The 21827-nt window shown below is 38.2% G+C and overlaps 1 protein-coding gene across 13 annotated transcripts in view; it reads left to right on the forward strand.

The window, feature by feature from the left end:
- mrtfa.S (myocardin related transcription factor A S homeolog) overlaps positions 1-21827 on the forward strand; it is a 68756-nt gene that overhangs the window by 5544 nt on the left and 41385 nt on the right. For 9 of the 13 annotated variants that reach the window (XM_018259481.2, XM_018259485.2, XM_018259486.2 and 6 more), the window contains 2 exon segments: positions 309-366; positions 13297-13561. In XM_018259481.2, the coding sequence (XP_018114970.1) occupies positions 337-366; positions 13297-13561 (295 nt within the window). In that variant the 5' untranslated portion in view covers positions 309-336. 13 annotated transcript variants of the gene reach the window in all.

Raw genomic sequence — 21827 nt, forward strand, 5'->3', positions numbered from 1 at the left:
TATATCCCATATCAATCATAAATAACAACCTTGAATAATAACCATGTATGACATGCATAGGTTTTTGTATATTTTTTGTATATTTTTTTGATATATTCCACTAAAAAAAATTAATGCTTAAACATGTATACGTTAACATTTTTCCTGTTGTGATCTGCCAGGGATAGAATATACATAAAACTACCAAAGAAACAATCTTAATTACTAGCCATGTGTGGCTTGCTCTACAGGTTAAAATGTTCTATAAAAACTAGAGTGTTTTTCCTTTGTGTATTCCACATTAACATTTCCTAATGCTCTTTTTGCAGTAACTGTGAATGGTGGCATGGAAGAGAGATGCCAATTCTCAGTGGGGAAATAAACCAGGTGAGTTTTACTAGTGTTAGGGCCAGGCCACGCAGGGCGTTTTGTGGAGATTTGGTCGCCTGGCGACTAATCGCCTCTATTTGTGGCGACCGCCGTCCCTGAATATGCGCTGGCTAAAATGAAAAAACGCCGGCGCTAATCAGACGCGGCAATTCGTTTTCCGAAGTTTCCTCGTGAGGCAACTTCTGGCGACTTTGGAAAATGAACCGACACGTGTGATTAGCGCCAGCGTTTTTTTTATTTTAGCTGCGCATATTCAGGGAAGGCGTTTGGGGAGATTGGTCGCCGCAAAAACGAGGCAATTAGTCGCCAGGCAACCAAATCTCCCCAAAATGCCCTGTGTGGATTTACCCTTAAACACAAACCTGTTGATATCTGACAGATTAAAGTCGAGAAAGTTGTGTATTTTGGACACTTTGATAATTCACCTCCATGGACTAGAACTGTAATATTTGCACATTTACTAGCACAGTGCCTAAGTGAATAACCGTTCAGCTATACAATTAACAATCCGTAATTATACATCGTTAAACATGTAGAAATAGAACAGTAAAGAGGAGAACCCACAAACTCAATTTGAAATTGAACATTAGATTTTGTTAGGTTCTCAGTGATTTATTACAATCACAATGGTAAAAATCAATTAATTGATTTTTATTTAATTTTTTTTGTATATTTTTATTTTTATGAAATAAAAGATAAAATACATACAGACATGGTATCAAGACTGCAAGTACTGGACAAATCCCAGCTCGCAGGATGTAAATACAAAGATAATATTCATTATTGCCTTGAACCACTAAACAATAACAATAAACAACAAACATTAATATCACAGCCTATTAGTTTACTGTCATTTGTACCTATACAATGGTGTACGTCCTGGGGTTGGAAATGGGAATGGCCTCGAGGTGGGTAAGAGGTAGCTTCTATGCTTTTCATGTTTTCTGATTAGATAAGAACTTGTCACCTAGGTACTACATTCCTATATACCATCCAAGGAGTCCAGACTTTATTAAAATGTTTTTGGGAGTTTGTTTTAAAGCTGGTCATATTTTACAGGACTAATATGTTGTCTAATTTGGTTTTTACCATTTGAAAAGTCCAATACTGGTGATTTCCAAGAGGATGCAATAACCTGTTGTGCAGCAAGATATGTGTAATCAGTTTTCTAAGATGTTTATTACCTCATGTTATCCTCCTCGTGTATTAAAGCTTCCTCTGGATTTTTCAAAAGTGTTAATCCAGTGACACTTGAAATTAATGTATATACCTGGATCAAAAATCTGACAGCTTTTGGGCACTCCCACCAAACATGTAAAAAGCTACCCTGCTGACCACAGTTTCTGAAGTATAATGGGGAGCTCGTTGGATACCATCGGGTGGGAACTAGGTACCATTGGTGTAGTATTTTTTGAGACGTCTCTTGAATTGCGATGTTAACTGAGCAGTGCATTGTGTCCTTAATAATATCAGACCACTGGTCCTCTTCCATACAGATCCATTTCTTTAACGGTGTCAAATGGTTTAACTGATTATATATTTTTTAAATAGTCGTTTGTTGAGGAATATCTTGTAAGCACATTCTTTCATATATTGTTGGATTTGAGAATTTTTTCTCTTTCCATTGGGAATGTGTGTAATGTCTTATTTGGTGATATCTTAAAATTTCCTGTTGAGGAATATTGTATTTTTTTTGGAGTTGCTCCCATGTTAGGAGTTGCTGACTTTTAGTCAAAGAATGTATACTACACAGGCCATTATCTGTCCACCATTGGAATGATCCTTTTTTTTTCCCTGGGGGGAAATCACTGTTTGCTTCAAAACATGCTACTGGTTTATGTGGTGAGTAAAGTCCACAAGATGGAGATAGTGAGTTCCAAATTTTTTGCGAATGTAGGATAAAGGGGTTAGATATCAATTTTCCAGCCTTTGCTCTGGACCACAAAAGGTTTCGCATTGCACCTTCTTGTAGTGTATCTTGTTCTATTTGTACCCAAGACAGGGCATCCGCTGTGCGGTGCCAGTTTATTATAAAGCTTAATTGTGCTGCAGTGAAATAGTTCTTTAGGTTAGGAATTCCTAGACCACCTTTACTTCTATGCCTAGTAGCTGTTGAGAAATTTATGCGGGCCGTCTTCCTGTCCCATACAAAGTTGTTGATCACTTTTTGTAGGGAGGTCAGAATTCCTGCAGGTAGTGAGACCGGGAGTGCCCGGAACAGGTACAGTAAATGAGGTGCAGACATTTTGATAGCGGAAATATGCCCAAGCCAAGACAACTTAAGATTTCTCCAAGAAGTGATCATCCTTAGTATTTTTGAGAAGTTTTATTGTAATTTATTGGTGACAAGGCATTGTGGTCTTGGTGTATATGAACCCCTAGATACTTTATGCTGTTTGGTTGCCACTGCACTTGAAAGTTGATTTCCAACAGCTTAGCAGTGTGTTTAGGTATATTGATGTTAAGGGCTTCTGATGCATTTATTTTGAGTCCTGAAACGTTTCCAAAATTTTGTAATTTGTTGTATAAAAAAGGAAGGGATGACATACAGTGGTGTGAAAAAGTATTTGCCCCTTCCTGATTTCTTATTCTTTTGCATGTTTGTCACACTTAAATGTTTCTGCTCATCAAAAACCGTTAACTATTAGTCAAAGATAACATAATTGAACACAAAATGCAGTTTTTAAATGAAGGTTTACGTTATTAAGGGAGAAAAAAAACTCCAAATCTACATGGGCCTGTGTGAAAAAGTGATTTCCCCCCTTGTTAAAAAATAACTTAACTGTGGTTTATCACACCTGAGTTCAATTTCAAAGGTTATAAAGCCATTTCTAAAGCTTTGGGACTCCAGCAAACCACAGTGAGAGCCATTATCCACAAATGGCAAAAACATGGAACAGTGGTGAACCTTCCCAGGAGTGGCTGGCCGACCAAAATTACCCCAAGAGCGCAGAGACAACTCATCCGAGAGGCCACAAAAGACCCCAGGACAACATCTAAAGAACTGCAGGCCTCACTTGCCTCAATTAAGGTCAGTGTTCACGACTCCACCATAAGAAAGAGACTGGGCAAAAACGGCCTGCATGGCAGATTTCCAAGGCGCAAACCACTTTTAAGCAAAAAGAACATTAAGGCTCGTCTCAATTTTGCTAAAAAACATCTCAATGATTGCCAAGACTTTTGGGAAAATACCTTGTGGACCGACGAGACAAAAGTTGAACTTTTTGGAAGGTGCGCGTCCCGTTACATCAGGCGTAAAAGTAACACAGCATTTCAGAAAAAGATTATCATACCAACAGTAAAATATGGTGGTGGTAGTGTGATGGTCTGGGGTTGTTTTGCTGCTTCAGGACCTGGAAGACTTGCTGTGATAGATGGAACCATGAATTCTACTGTCTACCCAAAAATCCTGAAGGAGAATGTCCGGCCATCTGATCGTCAACTCAAGCTGAAGCGATCTTGGGTGCTGCAGCAGGACAATGACCCAAAACACACCAGCAAATCTACCTCTGAATGGCTGAAGAAAAACAAAATGAAGACTTTCGAGTGGCCTAGTCAAAGTCCTGACCTGAATCCTATTGAGATGTTGTGGCATGACCTTAAAAAGGCGGTTCATGCTAGAAAACCCTCAAATAAAGCTGAATTACAACAATTCTGCAAAGATGAGTGGGCCAAAATTCCTCCAGAGCGCTGTAAAAGACTCGTTGCAAGTTATCGCAAACGCTTGATTGCAGTTATTGCTGCTAAGGGTGGCCCAACCAGTTATTAGGTTCAGGGGGCAATTACTTTTTCACACAGGTTTGGATTTCTTTTCTCCCTAAATGATAAAAACCCATTTAAAACACTCATTTAAAAACTGCATTTTGTGTTTACTTGTGTTATCTTTGACTAATAGTTAAATGTGTTTGATGATCAGAAACATTTTGTGTGACAAACATGCAAAAGAATAAGAAATCAGGAAGGGGGCAAATAGTTTTTCACACCACTGTAGGCTTTGAGATTGTGAGCATGATGTCATCGGCATATAGAATACTTTTATAGTCCACATTACCCACCTCGATGCCTGTTATTTTAGGATGTTCTCTAATTGTTATAGCCAAAGGTTCGATTGCTAGGGCAAACAACAGGGGGGACAAAGGGCACCCCTTTCGTGTGCCCCTCCCGATCGGGGAATTTGGGGGAGTGAAATTCCGTGTGGCGCACAGATGCCATAGGTTTCTCATATAAAGCTTTAATTACATTAAGACATTGCACTGGGAATCCAGAACTGATTAGTGTTTTATGCAGATATTTCCAGGATACTGTATCAAAAGCTTTTTCCAAGTCTAATGACAACAACATTGAGGGAATATGGTTTTCTTTTGCGTAACTTTATCAGGCTAGATATTCTGCGTATGTTGTCAGGGACTTGTCTTCCTGGGATGAAACCTGATTGATCTCGATGTATTAACTCCCCTAGAAAATGGTTCAGTCTGGTGGCCATAATCTTAGCTAACTGTTTAATATCTAGATTCAGGATTGATATTGGTCGGAAATTCTTACAATTAGTATGATCCTTGTCAGGTTTGGGGATAACAGCGATTTGGGAGATAAGGCACTCAGGATGAAATTTATGATTACCTAGTAGGACCTCATTAAATAAATGTTGGAGCCATGGTAAAAGAATTGGAGCGAAGGTTTTATAGTATTTCCCAGAGAGGCCATCTGGACCTGGGGTTTTCCTAACTTTTAAGGTTTTAATGGTTTGTTGTATTTCCTGTGAAGTTATTGGGGTGGATAAGCTCTCTATTTGGATTTCTGATGGGTGTGGGATTTTATGCTGTTTAAGAAAGGCCTCTGTTCTCTTTTCATCTGCCGTAGCTTGCTCTTGATATAGGGACTGATAATAGTCAGCAAATTCCTGAACTATTTTAATTGGATTTGCTGTAAGGTGGCCTTTATGATTTCTAATCTGGGTAAATGGGGATTGTAAGAATTTGTTAGATAAGCGGCGGGCTAGCATAGTGTCTGCCTTATTCGCCTTTTGGAAATATTTCTGTTTAATCCATTGTAATCTCTTAATTTCTTTTTCTGTTAATAATAAATTTAGTTGGGTTCTTAGCTGCTCTGTGTGTCTTTTAAGGGAGAAATCTTTTGGATGTAGTTTGAATCTTCTTTAATCTGTAATCGCTTATTCAAATTGGTTATTTGTTCAGTATTTTCCTTTTTTATTCTCGCTTTAGTTTGTATAATTATACCTCTTATATATGCCTTATGGGCTGACCACAAAGTAGGGCTAGAGATGTCTGGGGTATTATTGGTCCTAAAATATTGTCAATTCCTGCTCTAGATGTTTCGTTATCAGAGGGTCAGACAACGTAGAATCGTCCAATCTTCACCTGTAGGAGTCTGTCTTAATAAGTAGGTTGGATAGCTGTTCTATTACCATTGAGTGATCAGACCAGGAACAAGAACGGATTTTTGAGTGAACTATTAGGGGGATTAAGTGTTGCTGGAACAATGTCATGTCAATTCTGGAGAAGGAATCATGTGGTGCGGAAAAGAATGTGAAATCTTTTCGTAATGGATGACATTCCCTCCAGTACAGTACATGCATTTTTCCAAAAGTTTAGCAGAATAATGAGGGCCATGCGTTCTTGGTGTAGCTTCTTGCCTTGTTTTCGGCTGTCTATCCACTTGAGGGTTGATCACCTCATTAAAATCCACACCTAGCAAGGTTGGGCCTGTACTGTGCTTCTCCAGGAGAGGAAAAAAGAAATTATAAAAGGACTTCTGATTCTCATTAGGGCCGTAGACAACTGCCAGTGTAACTGGGGAGTCCTGTATTAGACCATTGAGTATTAAGAAACGACCTTCTGGGTCTGCTTTTGACTCGTTTAATAAAAAGTTTACCCTTTTCTGTATACTTATCGCTACTCCTCTTTGTTTTTTAGGGGAAGATGCTAAATAAACCTTACGTATGCATAATGAAAATATTTAGGTGCTGAGGTACTGGAAAAGTGTGTTTCCTGGAGGAACACAATATCCGCTCCCATCTGATTGTATTGTGTTGTAATTCCGCTAGTTGTTTTTATAGATCAGTGATGAGGTGGTCTTGCGAATTAACTTTGTTTGTAATTTCGTCTACCTTATCTTCCACCGCCTCCGTTCTGTTGCCTAGGTCGCGCAGCTCCTGCGTAACATGGTCAGTGATCTTAGTCGCCACTGCCGATAATTCTGTTTGCAGTAGTTGTTTGAATTGGCTGATGAGTACTGCATCGCCTGAGTAAGTTGGAGTTGCCTCTGCGTCTGAGTCTCCCCTTTCTGATTTGCCGTCTGCGAAGAGGCCTTGGGAGAAGTTTTCGCGCTGGCGGCCATTTTTGTTTTTGCAGTCGCGTGTGGCGTAGGCGGCTGTGAGGGAGAGTCTTTATCTTTAGAGACTTGTCTCAATCTTCCTCCTCTAGTCGTGTTCCGGAAAAATTACTGGTACCTTGCGAGAAATTTCTGGTCCGGGTAGCTGCTTAATATAGCTGATAGGAGTCGCCAGGAGCGAAGCCCAGAAGAATTGCGACCGCTCACGTCCGCATCATAACCACGCCCCCCAATCAATTTGATTTTTTATATTGTGATTGTAATAAATTACTGAGAACCTAACAGAATTTGTTTAATTATACATCATCCCATATTTGCAAAGCTGTGAGTTGTTAGGCCTGTTGAAACACAGTGAAGCCTGTGGGGGGCATTAATAAACTGCATTTTTTTCATCAGAACACAAACGGTTAAAATGAAACCAGACCATATGCACACTGTTGCGTTAGGCAAACTCCGATCCCTAAAGTCCCATTGTGCCACAGACTTGAATCTGCAGAGATTGCCAGGACAAGCTCAGTAATTCTGAAGTCTGTGGGGCTTCGCTGACAGAAACCAACTCTATTAATAAGCTTATGCCTGTGCATTATCAGGTCTATATTACAGCTTGACAATTGTTACAGTACCTTCACCTTAGTGATCAAATTCACTACTCTTTTTATCCTCAACTTGTGACACACCAGCTGTTATTCAACTCACACAATGACATCAGTTAATTCCTAAACCATTTAATAACTATTATACAATTATACCAAATATGTAGATATTCCAAGGTGGCAATATATCACACAAAAAAATGATACAGACAAAGAAATGAAATCAAGAACAACACAGAATCCAATAAAATTACTAACAAATAGATGTTACACTGTGAGGTCGGTAGGGGAAAATCCCAGCTCTTACTAGTCTTACAGTAGAGTCGATGTTTTACTGGCACAAATATGCAATCTGCAAAAGCAGGAATATGGAACTGAAAATGCAACCGTATATTATGTAGTGAATTTATAGCTGAGCTAGTTGTACTGGGCAAAAATCAGTCAATACTGTTTCCATGTCTGCATTTGTCCAACCCAGAGCAACTGCTATGTCTATGTGCGTCTCATCATATATTTCATCATATATTTATTTATATAGAGCCAGAATATTATGCAACTATTTATTATAATTAATGACGGGTTTTACAATTTCTGAAACAAGGGTTTCAGATTAAAAATAGGATGAATGGACCCTACTCGAGAGCTGAAAATAATCTATAGAGCTAAAAGAATCTATGATATGTGTGCATGAAGGGGCCACATTGCCAAACAATTTGTGTGAACTGTGGCACATAACTCTACATATGTGCCTTCCAGTATACAATGAATTTTGATAGTTCTGTGTAGTTCAGCTGCTTTCTGTACTAAGGAGAAATGGACCATGTCGGTAGCTTAGAGAATAGCTAAGGTATATGACACACAAAGTTTGACCTCCCTACAAAAACAAATGCTGTTCATTGGCTGCATAAAGTGATGATGAAAGTCCTTATTTAATGGTTTCCAACTCTGGTTAGAGCAGTGCCTTTGGGCGGGGTTTGGCAAAAGCTTGTCTGACCAGGAAAGATTTGATAATGGGTTTGCTCTCTTTAAGTCTTTCAAGTGCACTTTTATTATCTATTTAGTACAACAAATAAAAGGTGTTGATCAAAACATTTCCAGCACAAAATACATATATTATCTATTTAGTACAACAAATAAAAGGTGTTGATCAGAACATTTCCAGTACCAGGCTGGCTAGGCTAATGGCACACCACACTGTTTCTGACCAGGTGGAGATGAAGCTGAAACAAGTCGATCTACTCCCATTCGCTCTCTGCTATAAGTGCACTGACTGGGCTTGGTGTTGGCCTGTGTGTGTGAAGTGGATTTCAGCATGGAAAAGTATACATTTTTTTAACCAAAATCTGATGCCAATGGCTGATGTCTGTCATTGCAATGGCTTACATTGGCCTTTTCTCCGTCTGCGTTTCTATAGAGGCAAAGCCAGACCTGCCATTGGATTAAGAATTTTGTTTATTGCGCCTATAAATCTGCAGAGACCATGAAATCACAGACCCTTGTGGGGTATAATAATCAAAGAGTGAAGTTCGAGATCACCACAGTCCACTAGAGTGACATACCGCCTCTTTCCATTCATTTCTGTGGGATTTTTAAAGGCATATTTATCAAAGGGTGAAAGTTCACCCTTTTGTAAAGTTGATGTTATTATGCAGTTTTTCTTTCTTTCAAGTCTGTTATGAATGTTGCAAACTGCACCATGGAATAAAAACTAGTTTAAAGGACATGTAAAGCCTACCTTTTCCCTCCATTTATATAAGTTGGGCAGATCTTCCCCCACCCAAGCCACATCATTTGTACTGCATATACCCCCTATATTTGCCAGTGCCATCACATTTTTCTAAAACAAATAGCAGCTTTCACCCAGCGCCCATTTTGCGCTCTCTGACACATCAGTAACATTGACATCTGCAAACAGGACATGTGTGCTGTAAAGTTCATGCAATGCAAAATGCAGATTTACACAGGCACAACATACTTTGATAAAAAGTTCTGCCGGGGTTGAGCACTGTAATGGTTAAGCTGAGCTCAGGAGAGGTGATTAGTAGACAAAAATAGAATCATTGGCTGTTAGAATGGAGGGTGTATTTAATCTGAGCTGAGAGAACTGAGCATGCTCATGAGCCAGCAGCCAAAGTAAATTCCAGAGAAGGAGAAGGATTTCTAAGTGATTAAGGGGATGCTGCAGCCTTACTGTTAACCTTTTAACAACCAGAATGGCAGTTATCTAAAGATTTCAAAGAGACTGTTCACTGATTAAATTATTGTGGGATTGGTTTACATGTCCTTTAAATGTCTTTGTTCACCCCCCCTTCTATAAATAAATCTGATGTTGGGACTCAATCTCACTTATAGCAGTGTCCTCTAGGTGCAGAATTGGGAATGCCAAGGGCTGCTGCAGTGTGCCCATTAACAGCTGATATAGGGTGACATTGACACTTGCAGCTGTCTGCACAGGTGCTGTTTTCATGCAAGAGAAGCAATCTTAGGAGATCCTCATCATAAAATCTAATTTTCATATATACATGAGTTTAAATCCAAAAAATGTTGGATTGTTGAAAGAACTGTTTTTTTTGTTTTTTTCCCCATAAAATCCCTTTCTGTTCTCTGGTTTAAACTTTTGAAACAATACAAGTGAAGTCTGTTCTTCAGGTCTGATCATCTGGCTTCAGCCATATTGTTTTAAGTGCTGAAGTCAGAAGTGGAGAAATGGGCAAACCGCTATCCCTTTAAACAGCAGATGCATTTGGAAATAACTAAATCTATGAGCACTGTGTACTATTACAGAGAGTTTCTTAAAATACATTTTTTTCACATTGTGATGCGACATCTACAAACTACAATTGTACTGCATACAATGTAATTAAAAAGAAAGGGATGAATTGCAAATCATTGAAACTGGATTTAATTGCAAATTGTTCAAAAACAAAATATCAAATGTTGACACTGAATAATGTTGTTAGCTGAAAAATATTGCTCATTTTAAATTTGATGCCAGCAACTCATTTCAAAAAAGTTGGGACAGGAGCAACAGAAGACTGGAAAATGTATGTAATGCTAAAAGGAGCTTCCCAAAAAAATGGGTCTTTGTACTGCGTATCCAAATATTGCAAATATTTAAGAATACCATTCCTTAAATAAATTCATGCACCATACATAGTAATCCAGATAATCAGGATAAATCCCTTTATGCAAGAGACAAGGCAGAAAGCCAACATTGGATCTCTATGATCCTTGGGCCCTCAGACAGAGAAGAAACTATTTATAAACGTGATCCAAAACCACCATCACCTTCTCTGGCCCTAAGCTCATTTGAGATGGACTGAGGCAAAGTAGAAAACTGTCCTGTGGTGAGATGAATGAATGTAGGACTATCCAGCTTGCTATCTGCAGTTCAAATGAATTTGTGCACATGGCATGGGGAGCTTGCACATCTGGGAAGGCACCATAAACGTTATTCAGGTTTTGCAGCAACATATTTTGCTATTCAGATGATGCATTTTCAGGAAAGGCTTATTTCATCAAGATCATGTCCAGGTTTTAAACGGTCCTGCCTGGATGAAAGGCCCATTATGAAATTAAAAATTCAGCAACCAAGAGCCATGAATTAATGCGCAGCTATAATACTATTAGACAATAATGGTAAAATCATTTCACTTTCAAAAACTACAGCAGTTGCTCTCTTTAGCTCCCAAGTGTTTACAGTGTTAAAAGTAGAGATGATGCAACACAGTAGGAAACGTGGGCATGTTTTTCATACTACTTATTGCATACCGGGATCATGGATCAGTTTCAATACATCAAAATACTTGAAGCGGTCATGTTGGCTTATTCCAAAGAGGAAATGCCCTTGAAATGGGGGGTTTCAACAAGACAATGACCCCAAACACACCAGTAAATGTGCAACATCTTGGTTCCAGACTAACAAGATTGACGTTATGGATTGGCCAGCACAATCCCTCAACCTTAATTCAATAGAAAACTTGTGGACATCAAAAAATGCAGAAGAATTGTGGAAAGTAACAGGTGCCAGAAATTTGTGGACTTCATGAAACACAGATGTGCAGCAATTCTCAGAAACACTGATTATACAACTAAATATTAGTTTAGGAAAGCAAAGTCTTGAAACATTTTGAAGTTCATAAAGTGAATGTTTGAGTTTGTAAAGAAGAATGCAGAAACTTTTTTTTTTTTTTTTTTTTTTTGAACAGTCCAATAATCCCATTTCTTTTTTTTTTTTCTTTCTTCATTTTGATTTGGAATAGAATGTGTAGTGTTACCAATGCATTTGCATGTATGGAAATAAAAGCTGTTATAAGGATTTTTATTTTTATTCACACTGTTGTTTTAATGAACACAACTATATATATATATATATATATATATATATATATATATATATATATCTTTTTTTAAAGAGACCAATAATATGTTGTCTTTGTAACATTTACATTTAACTATAGGTTTTAAATTATTTGCAAGGCATCCCTTTTTGTTTACACTTTACACAGTGTGGGGTCATTTGTTGCACATTAAATTAATTAAATGTAATTTAAAAAAAAAAAACTTTCCATTGCGCAAGTTAAGTTCTTGAGTGGAGATCCCGTTTCACATATGGTCACCATTTATAAATGTGAATAAATTCTTATTAGACATCTCAGCCCATGTATGCGGCATTTTATTTTTCTTTCCTAAATGCCTGTTGTTGGCACCCAGGAAATAATTGCGCTACCTTTTTATATCATAACTGTTCTCTTGGTAAAAAATAAAACTTTATACATGAAGGTTTGGTTGTGGCTCCTCTAACATTTTGAACTTTCAGATTTCAGAAGAATCGCATCTCCCCCCTTCCCCTCCTTTCCTTTGTTTGCTGTCTGTCATGGTTCTGAATGACTGAGTTTGGGAACCATTTGTCTGTATAAAAGTTACCAAACAGGTATTCCTCCCATACTATTTATTTTCACTATGCAAGGATGGGAAGATAGCAAAACTATGTGTGATAATTGATTTGCTTATCTCCAGTGAACTTGTAAACCTATTTAAAGGTCACCTATTGTCAAAAAAAATTATCCCCCAACCAAAGGTAAGCCCGCACTCTGGTTGGAGGTAATGGTAGTTTGTTTTTTGTAATTGCCCCAAATCGTGTTTGGGGGTTAAGTCGAATTTTTTTTTATTGGACCCTGGTAAGGCGTCATCTGGAGTATGCAGTGCAGTTTTGGGCTTCAGTCCTTAAGAAGGATATAAATGAGCTGGAGAGAGTGCAGAGACGTGCAACTAAACTGGTTAGAAGGATGGAAGATGAGAGTAGATTTTTCATTTTTTGAGTTGTTCTCTCTGGGGAAAAATACACTTGCTAGGGGACATGATTAATTTTTATAGGTACTTTAGAGGGCATTATAGACTGACAGCAGCAGAATATGTATATATTTTTTACATAAAATGGATCCCTGCACCAGAGGCCACCCCTTTAGACTAGAGGAAAATAACTTTCACTTGAAGCAGCGTAGGTGGTTCTTCACAGTGAGATTGTGGAATGCACTGCCGGATGATGTTGTGATGGCTGATTCTGTTAATGCCTTTAGAGAGGTGCTTGGATGATTTCTTGGACAAGCATAATATCCAAGGCTTTTGTGACACTAAAATCTATAGTTTGTGTATGAGTATATATAATTTGTGAAGTAGGGAGGGGTGTGTGTATGGATGCTGGGTTTCATTTGGAGGGGTTGAACACTAGGCAAACGGCAAATATACTTTAGCTTTTTTTTTATTTATGTTTTTTTTCAACCAGCTGCAGGTTCAACACTAAAAGCATCTGATTTGTTGCAGTTATGGCCCAGAAGCAACAAAAATGGCAAAAAAAATGGCAAAAAAAATGCCTCCGAAAATGTCAACGTTAAATACATTTAAAAAAAGTCTTATTTATTTTTTATTGCTGTTCTATTAAATCTGAAAAGCAAATTCACTTACCCATACATTTCTGTTTCAGGTCCCAGTCACCAAAACCAGGGTGGATTTCTCCAACTTCTCCCGCTTACTGCCCCCATCGACCTCTGAGAGCGGACATGGTGGGGGAGGACATAATGAGCTTGATGAAGAAGCATCAACCTCAGGCGGAGCCTCTGCTCCCAGCCCTCAGAGTGAAGCAGTCACAAATAATCTGCAAGAACTCTCTCTTCAGTCTGGGGCCAATGTTCAGATCCCCTTCTCCAGGCCATGTCCCAATACCCCACCTCTGAATGAGAGAAAGAATGGTGAGTAGCATTGAGACAAATGGAAAATGATTGCAGAGCAGAACTGATGTATATATTTTCCAGAACATGGTCAATGGCAGCTGTTATACACTTCCATTGGTTTCTAGTATATCGTGAAAACTGTGAAAGCTGTAGCTGAGAACCATCCTATTTTTAAATGCCATAACTGAACATTAAAGCATTTGGCAGCCTCCTTGCAGTCACACATTAAACTTAAAGGGAATTTCAAGCCAAACTAATTTTTTATGGCCTACTAAAATAACATGTGATACTAATAAACCTTGCAATATACAGGTCCATGTTTTTGCCATTTGTGGATAATGGCTCTCACTGTGGTTCGCTGGAGTCCCAAAGCTTTAGAAATGGCTTTATAACCTTTGAAATTGAACTCAGGTGTGATAAACCACAGTTAAGTTATTTTTTAACAAGGGGGGCAATCACTTTTTCACACAGGCCCATGTAGATTTGGAGTTTTTTTTTCTCCCTTAATAACGTAAACCTTCATTTAAAAACTGCATTTTGTGTTCAATTATGTTATCTTTGACTAATAGTTAACGGTTTTTGATGAGCAGAAACATTTAAGTGTGACAAACATGCAAAAGAATAAGAAATCAGGAAGGGGGCAAATAGTTTTTCACACCACTGTACAGTCATTACAAATTTTCAATGATTTTAAGTTATTTGTATATGTATTGCTATTTAAATCAGTGTTTGACTGTCCTTTTCTATTCTCCATAAAGATAATGATTAGAATGTGTCTGTCAGTTATGGGAAATACTAATGAAATTGTAAATGTATTGGCAGCCATACCATAGTTGGGCAGTTTAGATCTAACTGGCCTATTATATACTTCTATGTGTTTGCCTGGAAACAAATTGGCTTTTGTTTGCGATCTACTAATAATACAGCAGCCTATGATTAGAAACTATGTTAACTACCATGTTAACTACCAAAACAAAGACTGCTGCAGACTGCCAGTTCACATGGTGCTACCCAATCAGTGCCATTTTTTTTCTTGCTTCTGTTCCTCTGCAACACTTTTTACATATAAATGTGACTCACCAGAAATTCTCTTGGCACCAATATGGATCTATACAGTTTAGTGAGCACATTGTACAGGTTCCTAACTAATTATTGCAAAAGAAAAGTGAATATATAGAAAGAGATCGCTCGGTCTAACTCTGTGTGGTTGAACAGCTGCTAGAAGCACTGCAATAAAAGATTAAAAGCCAATATTTGTGCACAAAAAGGAGAGAGATTTCCAGGGCACGGTTTGCCTTTGAAAATAATTATTACAAAAAAATTAGATTTGCACCACGCTTTGGCCAAAATACATAAGCACACGTGCCACGACAAGGCTCCTCATTGTGTGCAAATCTTACACTATCCATTAGCATTCTAAGTTTGTAGTGCATTTAAAATCAAGTCCCCCAGCAAACAGTGTGACCAATAGTCAGACCATAGTGCACTTAACCTTAACTCAGGAGCTCTAGTGAGAGTGTAGGGAGCTGTAAATAATTCCCTGTTTTAAAGACTGAATGGCAGCTATAGGCAATATTTGGCTACAATTTGTACACAAAATTGCCAGTGCTTGATCTTAAATATATTGATAATGGGTTGAGTGCAGAGGAACTTTTGTATTTGTCAGTGCTTGATCTAACCCACTCTAGACGCACCCTTGTACCAGTGATATATATATACCTGTATATACCTGCCAGAACTGGTTTGCATGCTGCCCTTATTTCTTGCCCAGAGATATGTTCTACTGTATGTGTTCCGGGCAACAGGAGGGAGGGCAACTCCTGTGTAGACTTGCTGAGGAATTGGCTCTTCTGTTATCAGGAAGGTGCTTTAAATCAGCATAAATGGCATCTAAAGGCTATGTGATAAGCAGCTCAGCTGGATCCTTCATGCTACTATTACTTCTTATGCAACCTGTAGCTTTTTTTACTTCTAGTTTAACTTTTTATTTTGATCTATATTAGAACATCTGGAAGCTTTCTGGGATTTTGCAAGGCCACTTTACACACACTTAGTTGAATGAATTGCATTAGTTTGTGTAACCAATGCTGTTTTGGCACAGATCCTACATTCTTGCTGCTGGGACATACATGCCCCAGTGATGGAAGTATGCAGAGCTTGCCTGTGCTGTTTCATGCTAGCCATGACCTTTATTTTGCAAAACCAAAGAATGCTGTTTATTCAGTAAAGAGGTGTATATATAGGTACAAAATATGTAGGCTTGAAATTCGCTCCACTTGTGATAAACACTAACCGCTCCTTAAACTTTGAAAGCTCACATTAAGTTACTAGTGCTCCCACCTCTTGCTTTTGCAAATGTAAGGGCACATCAGCAGGGAGCCCATGCAGTCAGAGCATGCACATAATGCGCTTCTGACGTCATGCACATAGTGAGCAAGTTGGCGCATTCAAGTTGGCTGCTTAAACTGGGAGCTCCCTCACGGTGCGGGTGGTCTAGCTTTGGCAGGGTCATTTAAAAAAAAAAATTACAAAAACAAAACTGTTACCCCAGAGTGCGGGCTTACCTTTGGTTAGGGATAATATATTTTGCCAACAAGTGCCCTTTAAAGGGGTTGTTGACCTTTAGATTAACTTTAAGTATGATTTAGAGAGTAATATTCTGAGATGATTTGTGATTGATTTTCATTTCTTATTATTTGTGGTTTTTAAGTTATTTAGGGTTTTAATCATCAGCTCTCCAGTTTGCAGTTTCAGCAATCTTGTAGCTAGTGTCCAAAATACCCTAGCAACCATTCATTGATTTAAATAAGAGACTGGACTATGACTAGAGAGGGCCTGGATAGAACAAAGTTAAAAAACAAAAGTAGAAATAACAATAAATGTGTAGCCTTACAGAGCATGTGTATTATTTAAATGGGGTACCAGTGACCAAGGCAAATAATTCAAAAACTATATATGAAATGTTGCTTGGCAACTAACTATCCTATAACATACTAAAAGTTAAAGTGGACCTGTCACCCAGACACAAAAAACTGTCCTTTTCAAATTAAACATGAAATCCAATTTCTAATTTTTTTTTATAAAAGTGTTCATAGCTGTTGTAAGATCATTTAAAAATCTCAGCTGTCAATCAAATATTATCTGCCCTTCCTCTATGCCTTTGGCATAGAGGCGGGGCAGACAATTACTTTCACTTTCCATTCAGCACTTCCTACATGTCACTGCTCTCCCAACATTCCCCTGTTCTCTTCACCATTTCATTGTGTAGCCAGGGCATGGGGATGGACATTGGGTCCCCTATTCTGGTGCACAAACAAGATTCTGAGATGATGCAAGGCTTGTCTTAATAACAGTGTCCACAAAATGGCTCATGCCATCTTGCTATAATTATGAATTCCAAGTTTGAAGGTAATAAGATTCAAATAATTTATATAGTGTAATTAAAGTTCATTTTGCTTGACTAATGTGATAAATGCAATTTATTATTTGATTAATAAAACGCTGTTACAAAATGTTCTCTGGCTGAAGTTTTTGGCCCAAGGCTTGTCTGCATGTGAGGAATTTCTGATAAATTGTTTTGTCCTGTTTCATCTTGAGGAGGTGGGACTGCCCAAAGATACCAGAATGTGACAAAGGAGAATTATAGGGCTTAGGTTATAGGGAATAGCAGCCCGCAGGGCAGGGTTTTTGTAGCTTCTGTTTTGTGAGTGGATTCTGAAGTGATAACCGGTGAATCGTAAGCCAGATATCGGTTGGAATTGCAATTCCCACTGTTGCACGTTTTTGATAAACAGACATGTGTTTGTTTCAGGCTCCCTCATCTGAGGTGTGACGCTAGGGAAAGTCTGTCCCTGTGATGGAACATGTATAAGGGTTCTCTCACTTAGACTGTTGCTTCAGGATCCCAGAGAAGTATACAGAAGGTGGCCAATTTTACACGGATCTTTAATGTGTGTTTGCACTAGGCTCCAGAAAAATCCAAAATGGTTGAGGGGACAGTTTGTTGTGGGGAAAAAGAGAGGAAATTAGACAACTGGCCCTTTATTGTCTATGAACTGCAACTCCCAGCTTCTCTAGACAATGCAGAGAGTCATCACAACATCTTGAGAGTCATGAGTTTGAGATCTATGTTTATTGTACAGCAGAAGCCGCCCCCACAGCCTGGCTGTTGCATTCCACCCGTAGCTATTTTTTTTTTTTTTTTATCTCCGCTACTAAGATCAGTGTGGTTAGATTAAAGGACCCTCTTCATGTTTTTGTACATGTTTTAGTCTGACATGGCACTATAGCATATGATTATTATCATTTACACACTTAACCTGCTGCTAAGAATAAATGCTTTCCTAGAGGATACTGATGTTTATTATTATAATAGGTAACAATTGCAAGCACACAGGCCCCTTCCAGGTATTCTGCCTGATGCTTGCAATTGTTACTTATTCGCTTAGACAATAAAAGGTATCACCAAACTTTACATTTTCTATTTACCTCATTATTAGCCCCCCCCCCCACACCCGTTTCTATTCTGTCGGTTCTTCCCTCTCCTCCTTTGCTTGTACTGTCCCTCCCACACCCACTTTCTTGTGCCGCTCCCCCTCGCCTTTCTCTTTTCCTCCCCTGTCCTGACTTCACTAAGATGTGAGGGAGTTGCTGGCTGCACAAACATGCTGAAGTCCTTTCCTGCTCCTGCAAGCAGAGTCTCGTTACAAGAACTGACAGGAAGCCTTCCGCCGCCCTGTGGATTTGCCTTTTTCCATTATGGATTTTTCTTCTTTTTACGATATTGCTGTTTCTAGAAAATTGAAATGGATTTAAGTTTTATTTCCATTTTATCTACAGTTACATAACCTATATTGGATTTTCCTTTTACCCCGCAATAAGACTTCTGATGTTTGGAGGTTTGCAAAAAGAATTTCTACAGTTGTTCCTCTTCCCACAAAAAATTGTAATCTTTGATAGTAACTTATGAAGGGGAAATTAGCCATTTCTCTCATTTGCCATTATACCTTTTATTTCATTGTGGAGTGGTAGCAGGGCTTATCCAGAAGTCACCCCAAAAAATCTTTCATCAAACCTCATCAAAGTGGCCATGACTCTTTTAGACACAGAGCAAGCACTGCTTGCCATACATACAGGTAAGGTTTCTTCTCTTTTGGGGGGAGGTTTCTATCATATTCTTTTTTCTACTTTTTGAATATTTACTTGATCTATTTGTATATATAGATCAAGGGATGAGCAACTTTTTCCTCTGGATGCTGTGTTGTTTATTTTTTATTTTTTTTAATACCTACATCCAGAGAAGCTTATGTGTGTATTATACTGCAAATGGGTTAATATGGCATGAGTGGAGATAACAGAAAACCCTCATTTGTCATTTGGGTGTACTGTTAAATCATATAATGTGTAACGTATCCATTACAACTTAATTTGGAATAATAAATTTATGCTGATTTACCTTTTACACACATTTGACATGCCTAAATCTGTTTTTGCCCCACTTGCTTTGGGAGAATTTCATATCTTAGTTTGGATCAAAAACAAGGTACTGTTTTAATATTACAGAGAAAAAGGAAATCATTTATAAAAATGTGGATTATTTGATTATAATGTAGTCTATGGGAGATGGCCTTTCCGTAATTCTGAGCTTTCTGGATAACAGGTTTCCTTCCGGATAACCATACCCGTTATTTGTATGTGTGTATATCTTTATTTGTATTACACTACCATGTATAGTACAGACAAAGGGACAAACATTGCAATAAATTAAAAATAAATTTCAATGGCAACAAAGATGCAATAGAGCATGTAACACCAGTGGAAGGAAATCCCTGCTCCATACAGCTTGCAAGGAAAGTAGTAAGTGCTGCTATTCGCAGTGTCTAGCGCACTTGCCATAAGTGCCAACTACTGTTTTAAGCTTCAGAAAGTTGTATCTGAATTTGGTTTTGTAAAGGCTCCATAAAGAAGAATTCAGGGATGCACTTGACAAGAGAAGAAATTCTAAGATGGCAGTGGCTGGTGTGAAAATAACGGTAGCTTTGAAGGGAATGGAGGATACATTGATGTAGTGAGCTGTGAATGGACTTTTAAGATACAGTTATGATAAAAAAGTGTTAATGTGGACCAGCTGGTTCTCTTAAGGTGGCCATGCATGGGCCAATAAAATCTGTCAACAGACTGTCCACTTATTGGCCCTATATGGCGCCCTCCCCTAGCAATCGGGCTGAAAATCGGGCAAGCTTAAAAATCCCATTTAGAGTGAGGGGCATGTCAGTTTGAGGTCCTTTCCCCGTTGGCCTGCTTGAACTGTATTGCGATCCAATCTAATCAGCCCATTATCAAGGTGTACATACTGGTTGCCAAGCAGATCTTGTATATTTTTATTCTTCTATATCTGAGAGCAGGATAATTCTAGCAGGGTTTAAACATGTCTAAGTGGGGTATGGTGGCAGTCCGGTTACTAGTAGATTTCCTTCAGCAGGATAAGATACGGGCATGAGTGTTTTTAGTAGTTGTTTCAAAGAGAAAGAGACAGATCATTGAATTTTAATGGGAAATCAGCAGCTTTGGCAGTAGCATTAATATGGTTGGAAAAATATGGGTAAGAGGCTAAGTTTACCCCCAGGCAGCTTGCTGAATCAACACATTTAAAGGAAAACTATACCCCCCCCCAAATGATTATCATATTAAGTGGCATATTCAAGCTTGTTAAGATTCTTTAAGTAAATATTGCCCTTTTACATCTTTTCCTTGATCCCCATTTTATGATATTCTCTGTGCTGCCTCAGAGATCACCTGACCAGAAATACTGCAGCTCTAACTGTAACAAGGAAAATGTTGGTTTGCTTGTGTGCACTGTGAATCATAAGATTCTATGGGGCGGCCCTTAATTTTTTAAATTGCAATTTTCTTATTATGATTACGCAATGGCACATACTACTAAAAAAGTATTATGAGAATGGTTTATTTACATTTAGCTGTTTTATGCAATATATTTTTATAGAGACCTACATTGCTTGGGGTATAGTTTTCCTTTAATGATCATGCTATTGGAGATTGGAGTCTTGACTATCATTGGTTAGTAGATTGTTATTCTCTAAAAAAAAGTTAATGTGGAATCGAATGTGCAATTAATATATTAAGCTTTCTCGCTTAATAGTGCAGTCACTTGAGTGTCACCATGCAAAGCTATGAGTGTATGTTCTGTATGCAGTTGCAGTTTTTAGATACTTCTCTGTTATATTTGGACTTAATTTCCTCTCTCTCTCTCTCTCTCTCTCTCTCTTTTCTTATTTACAAACACAATGCTGGATGGTTGCAATATAATTCTATGGATTAAGCTGGTCTCTGCGGAAGGAGACTATATTATACATTCAGACACAAAGCTTAGTCTGAAGCCCTAGTTCTTTATGATTGTGTATTTTAAAAAAAGGGTTGGTCACGTTTAGAATTTTATCATATCTCTTTCATAGAAACTTTTCAAATGCTTTTCATTTTTGACTTTTGTCTTTTTCTTCTGCCTCATTTTTTTTTTGTCTTTCTTCTGCCTCTTTCTACCCGTCAGATTATATTTACTACTTGCTACTTCTCTTTCTGTTGCTGCTAAACAAAAACCAAATTTAAAGAGCATACAAAACCAACTGCTAATAGTTTTAGAATATGAATGTCTACTTCATACTAAAAGTTAATTGAAAGGTGTCCCACCCTTTTTTTTAATAATGCTCTTATTTGTGAGAATTGATTAAAATGACAACATTTAAATCTGGAATGCTGTAGTTGATGCATTGTGGGTTGAAGGTCTAACAGTGTACACCTCCTAGGATGTATAGGGAAGATTCAGCAGAGGTTTATCCATTGCATGCACTAACGCAGGCAACAAGAGTGAGGGGGACATAAGCCTATACATCAGAACAGTTATATAATAAGTGTGTATCGATAGATTGGACATTCTGTGTATATTATGTATGCCAGTAGAAAACAAGGCATCGGGGTTGTTAAATGCCAGGAATTCCCCTCCAGTCAGGGGGACAAGTTTAGGCAAAAGAGAAACCACGCTGATTGTTATAAAGGGCAGTTGTTAGTAAGCCTTTCTGTAGACCGTGGAGTAACTAGAAGTTACTGGGCCACACAGCTCAGGGAAACACAACCTTGTTGCAGTCATATTTTGAAATGCCAATCTCTTAGGGCTTTATTTCATATCTGTACTTCTAGGCCCCAAGCTGTAACAGGCTCTGCTCCTCGTATGTTATGCCCTTGGCTGTAGAATTATAAAATTATTGATATA

This window comes from Xenopus laevis, chromosome 4S (genome assembly GCF_017654675.1).
Source record: "Xenopus laevis strain J_2021 chromosome 4S, Xenopus_laevis_v10.1, whole genome shotgun sequence".
Lineage (NCBI taxonomy): Eukaryota > Metazoa > Chordata > Amphibia > Anura > Pipidae > Xenopus > Xenopus laevis.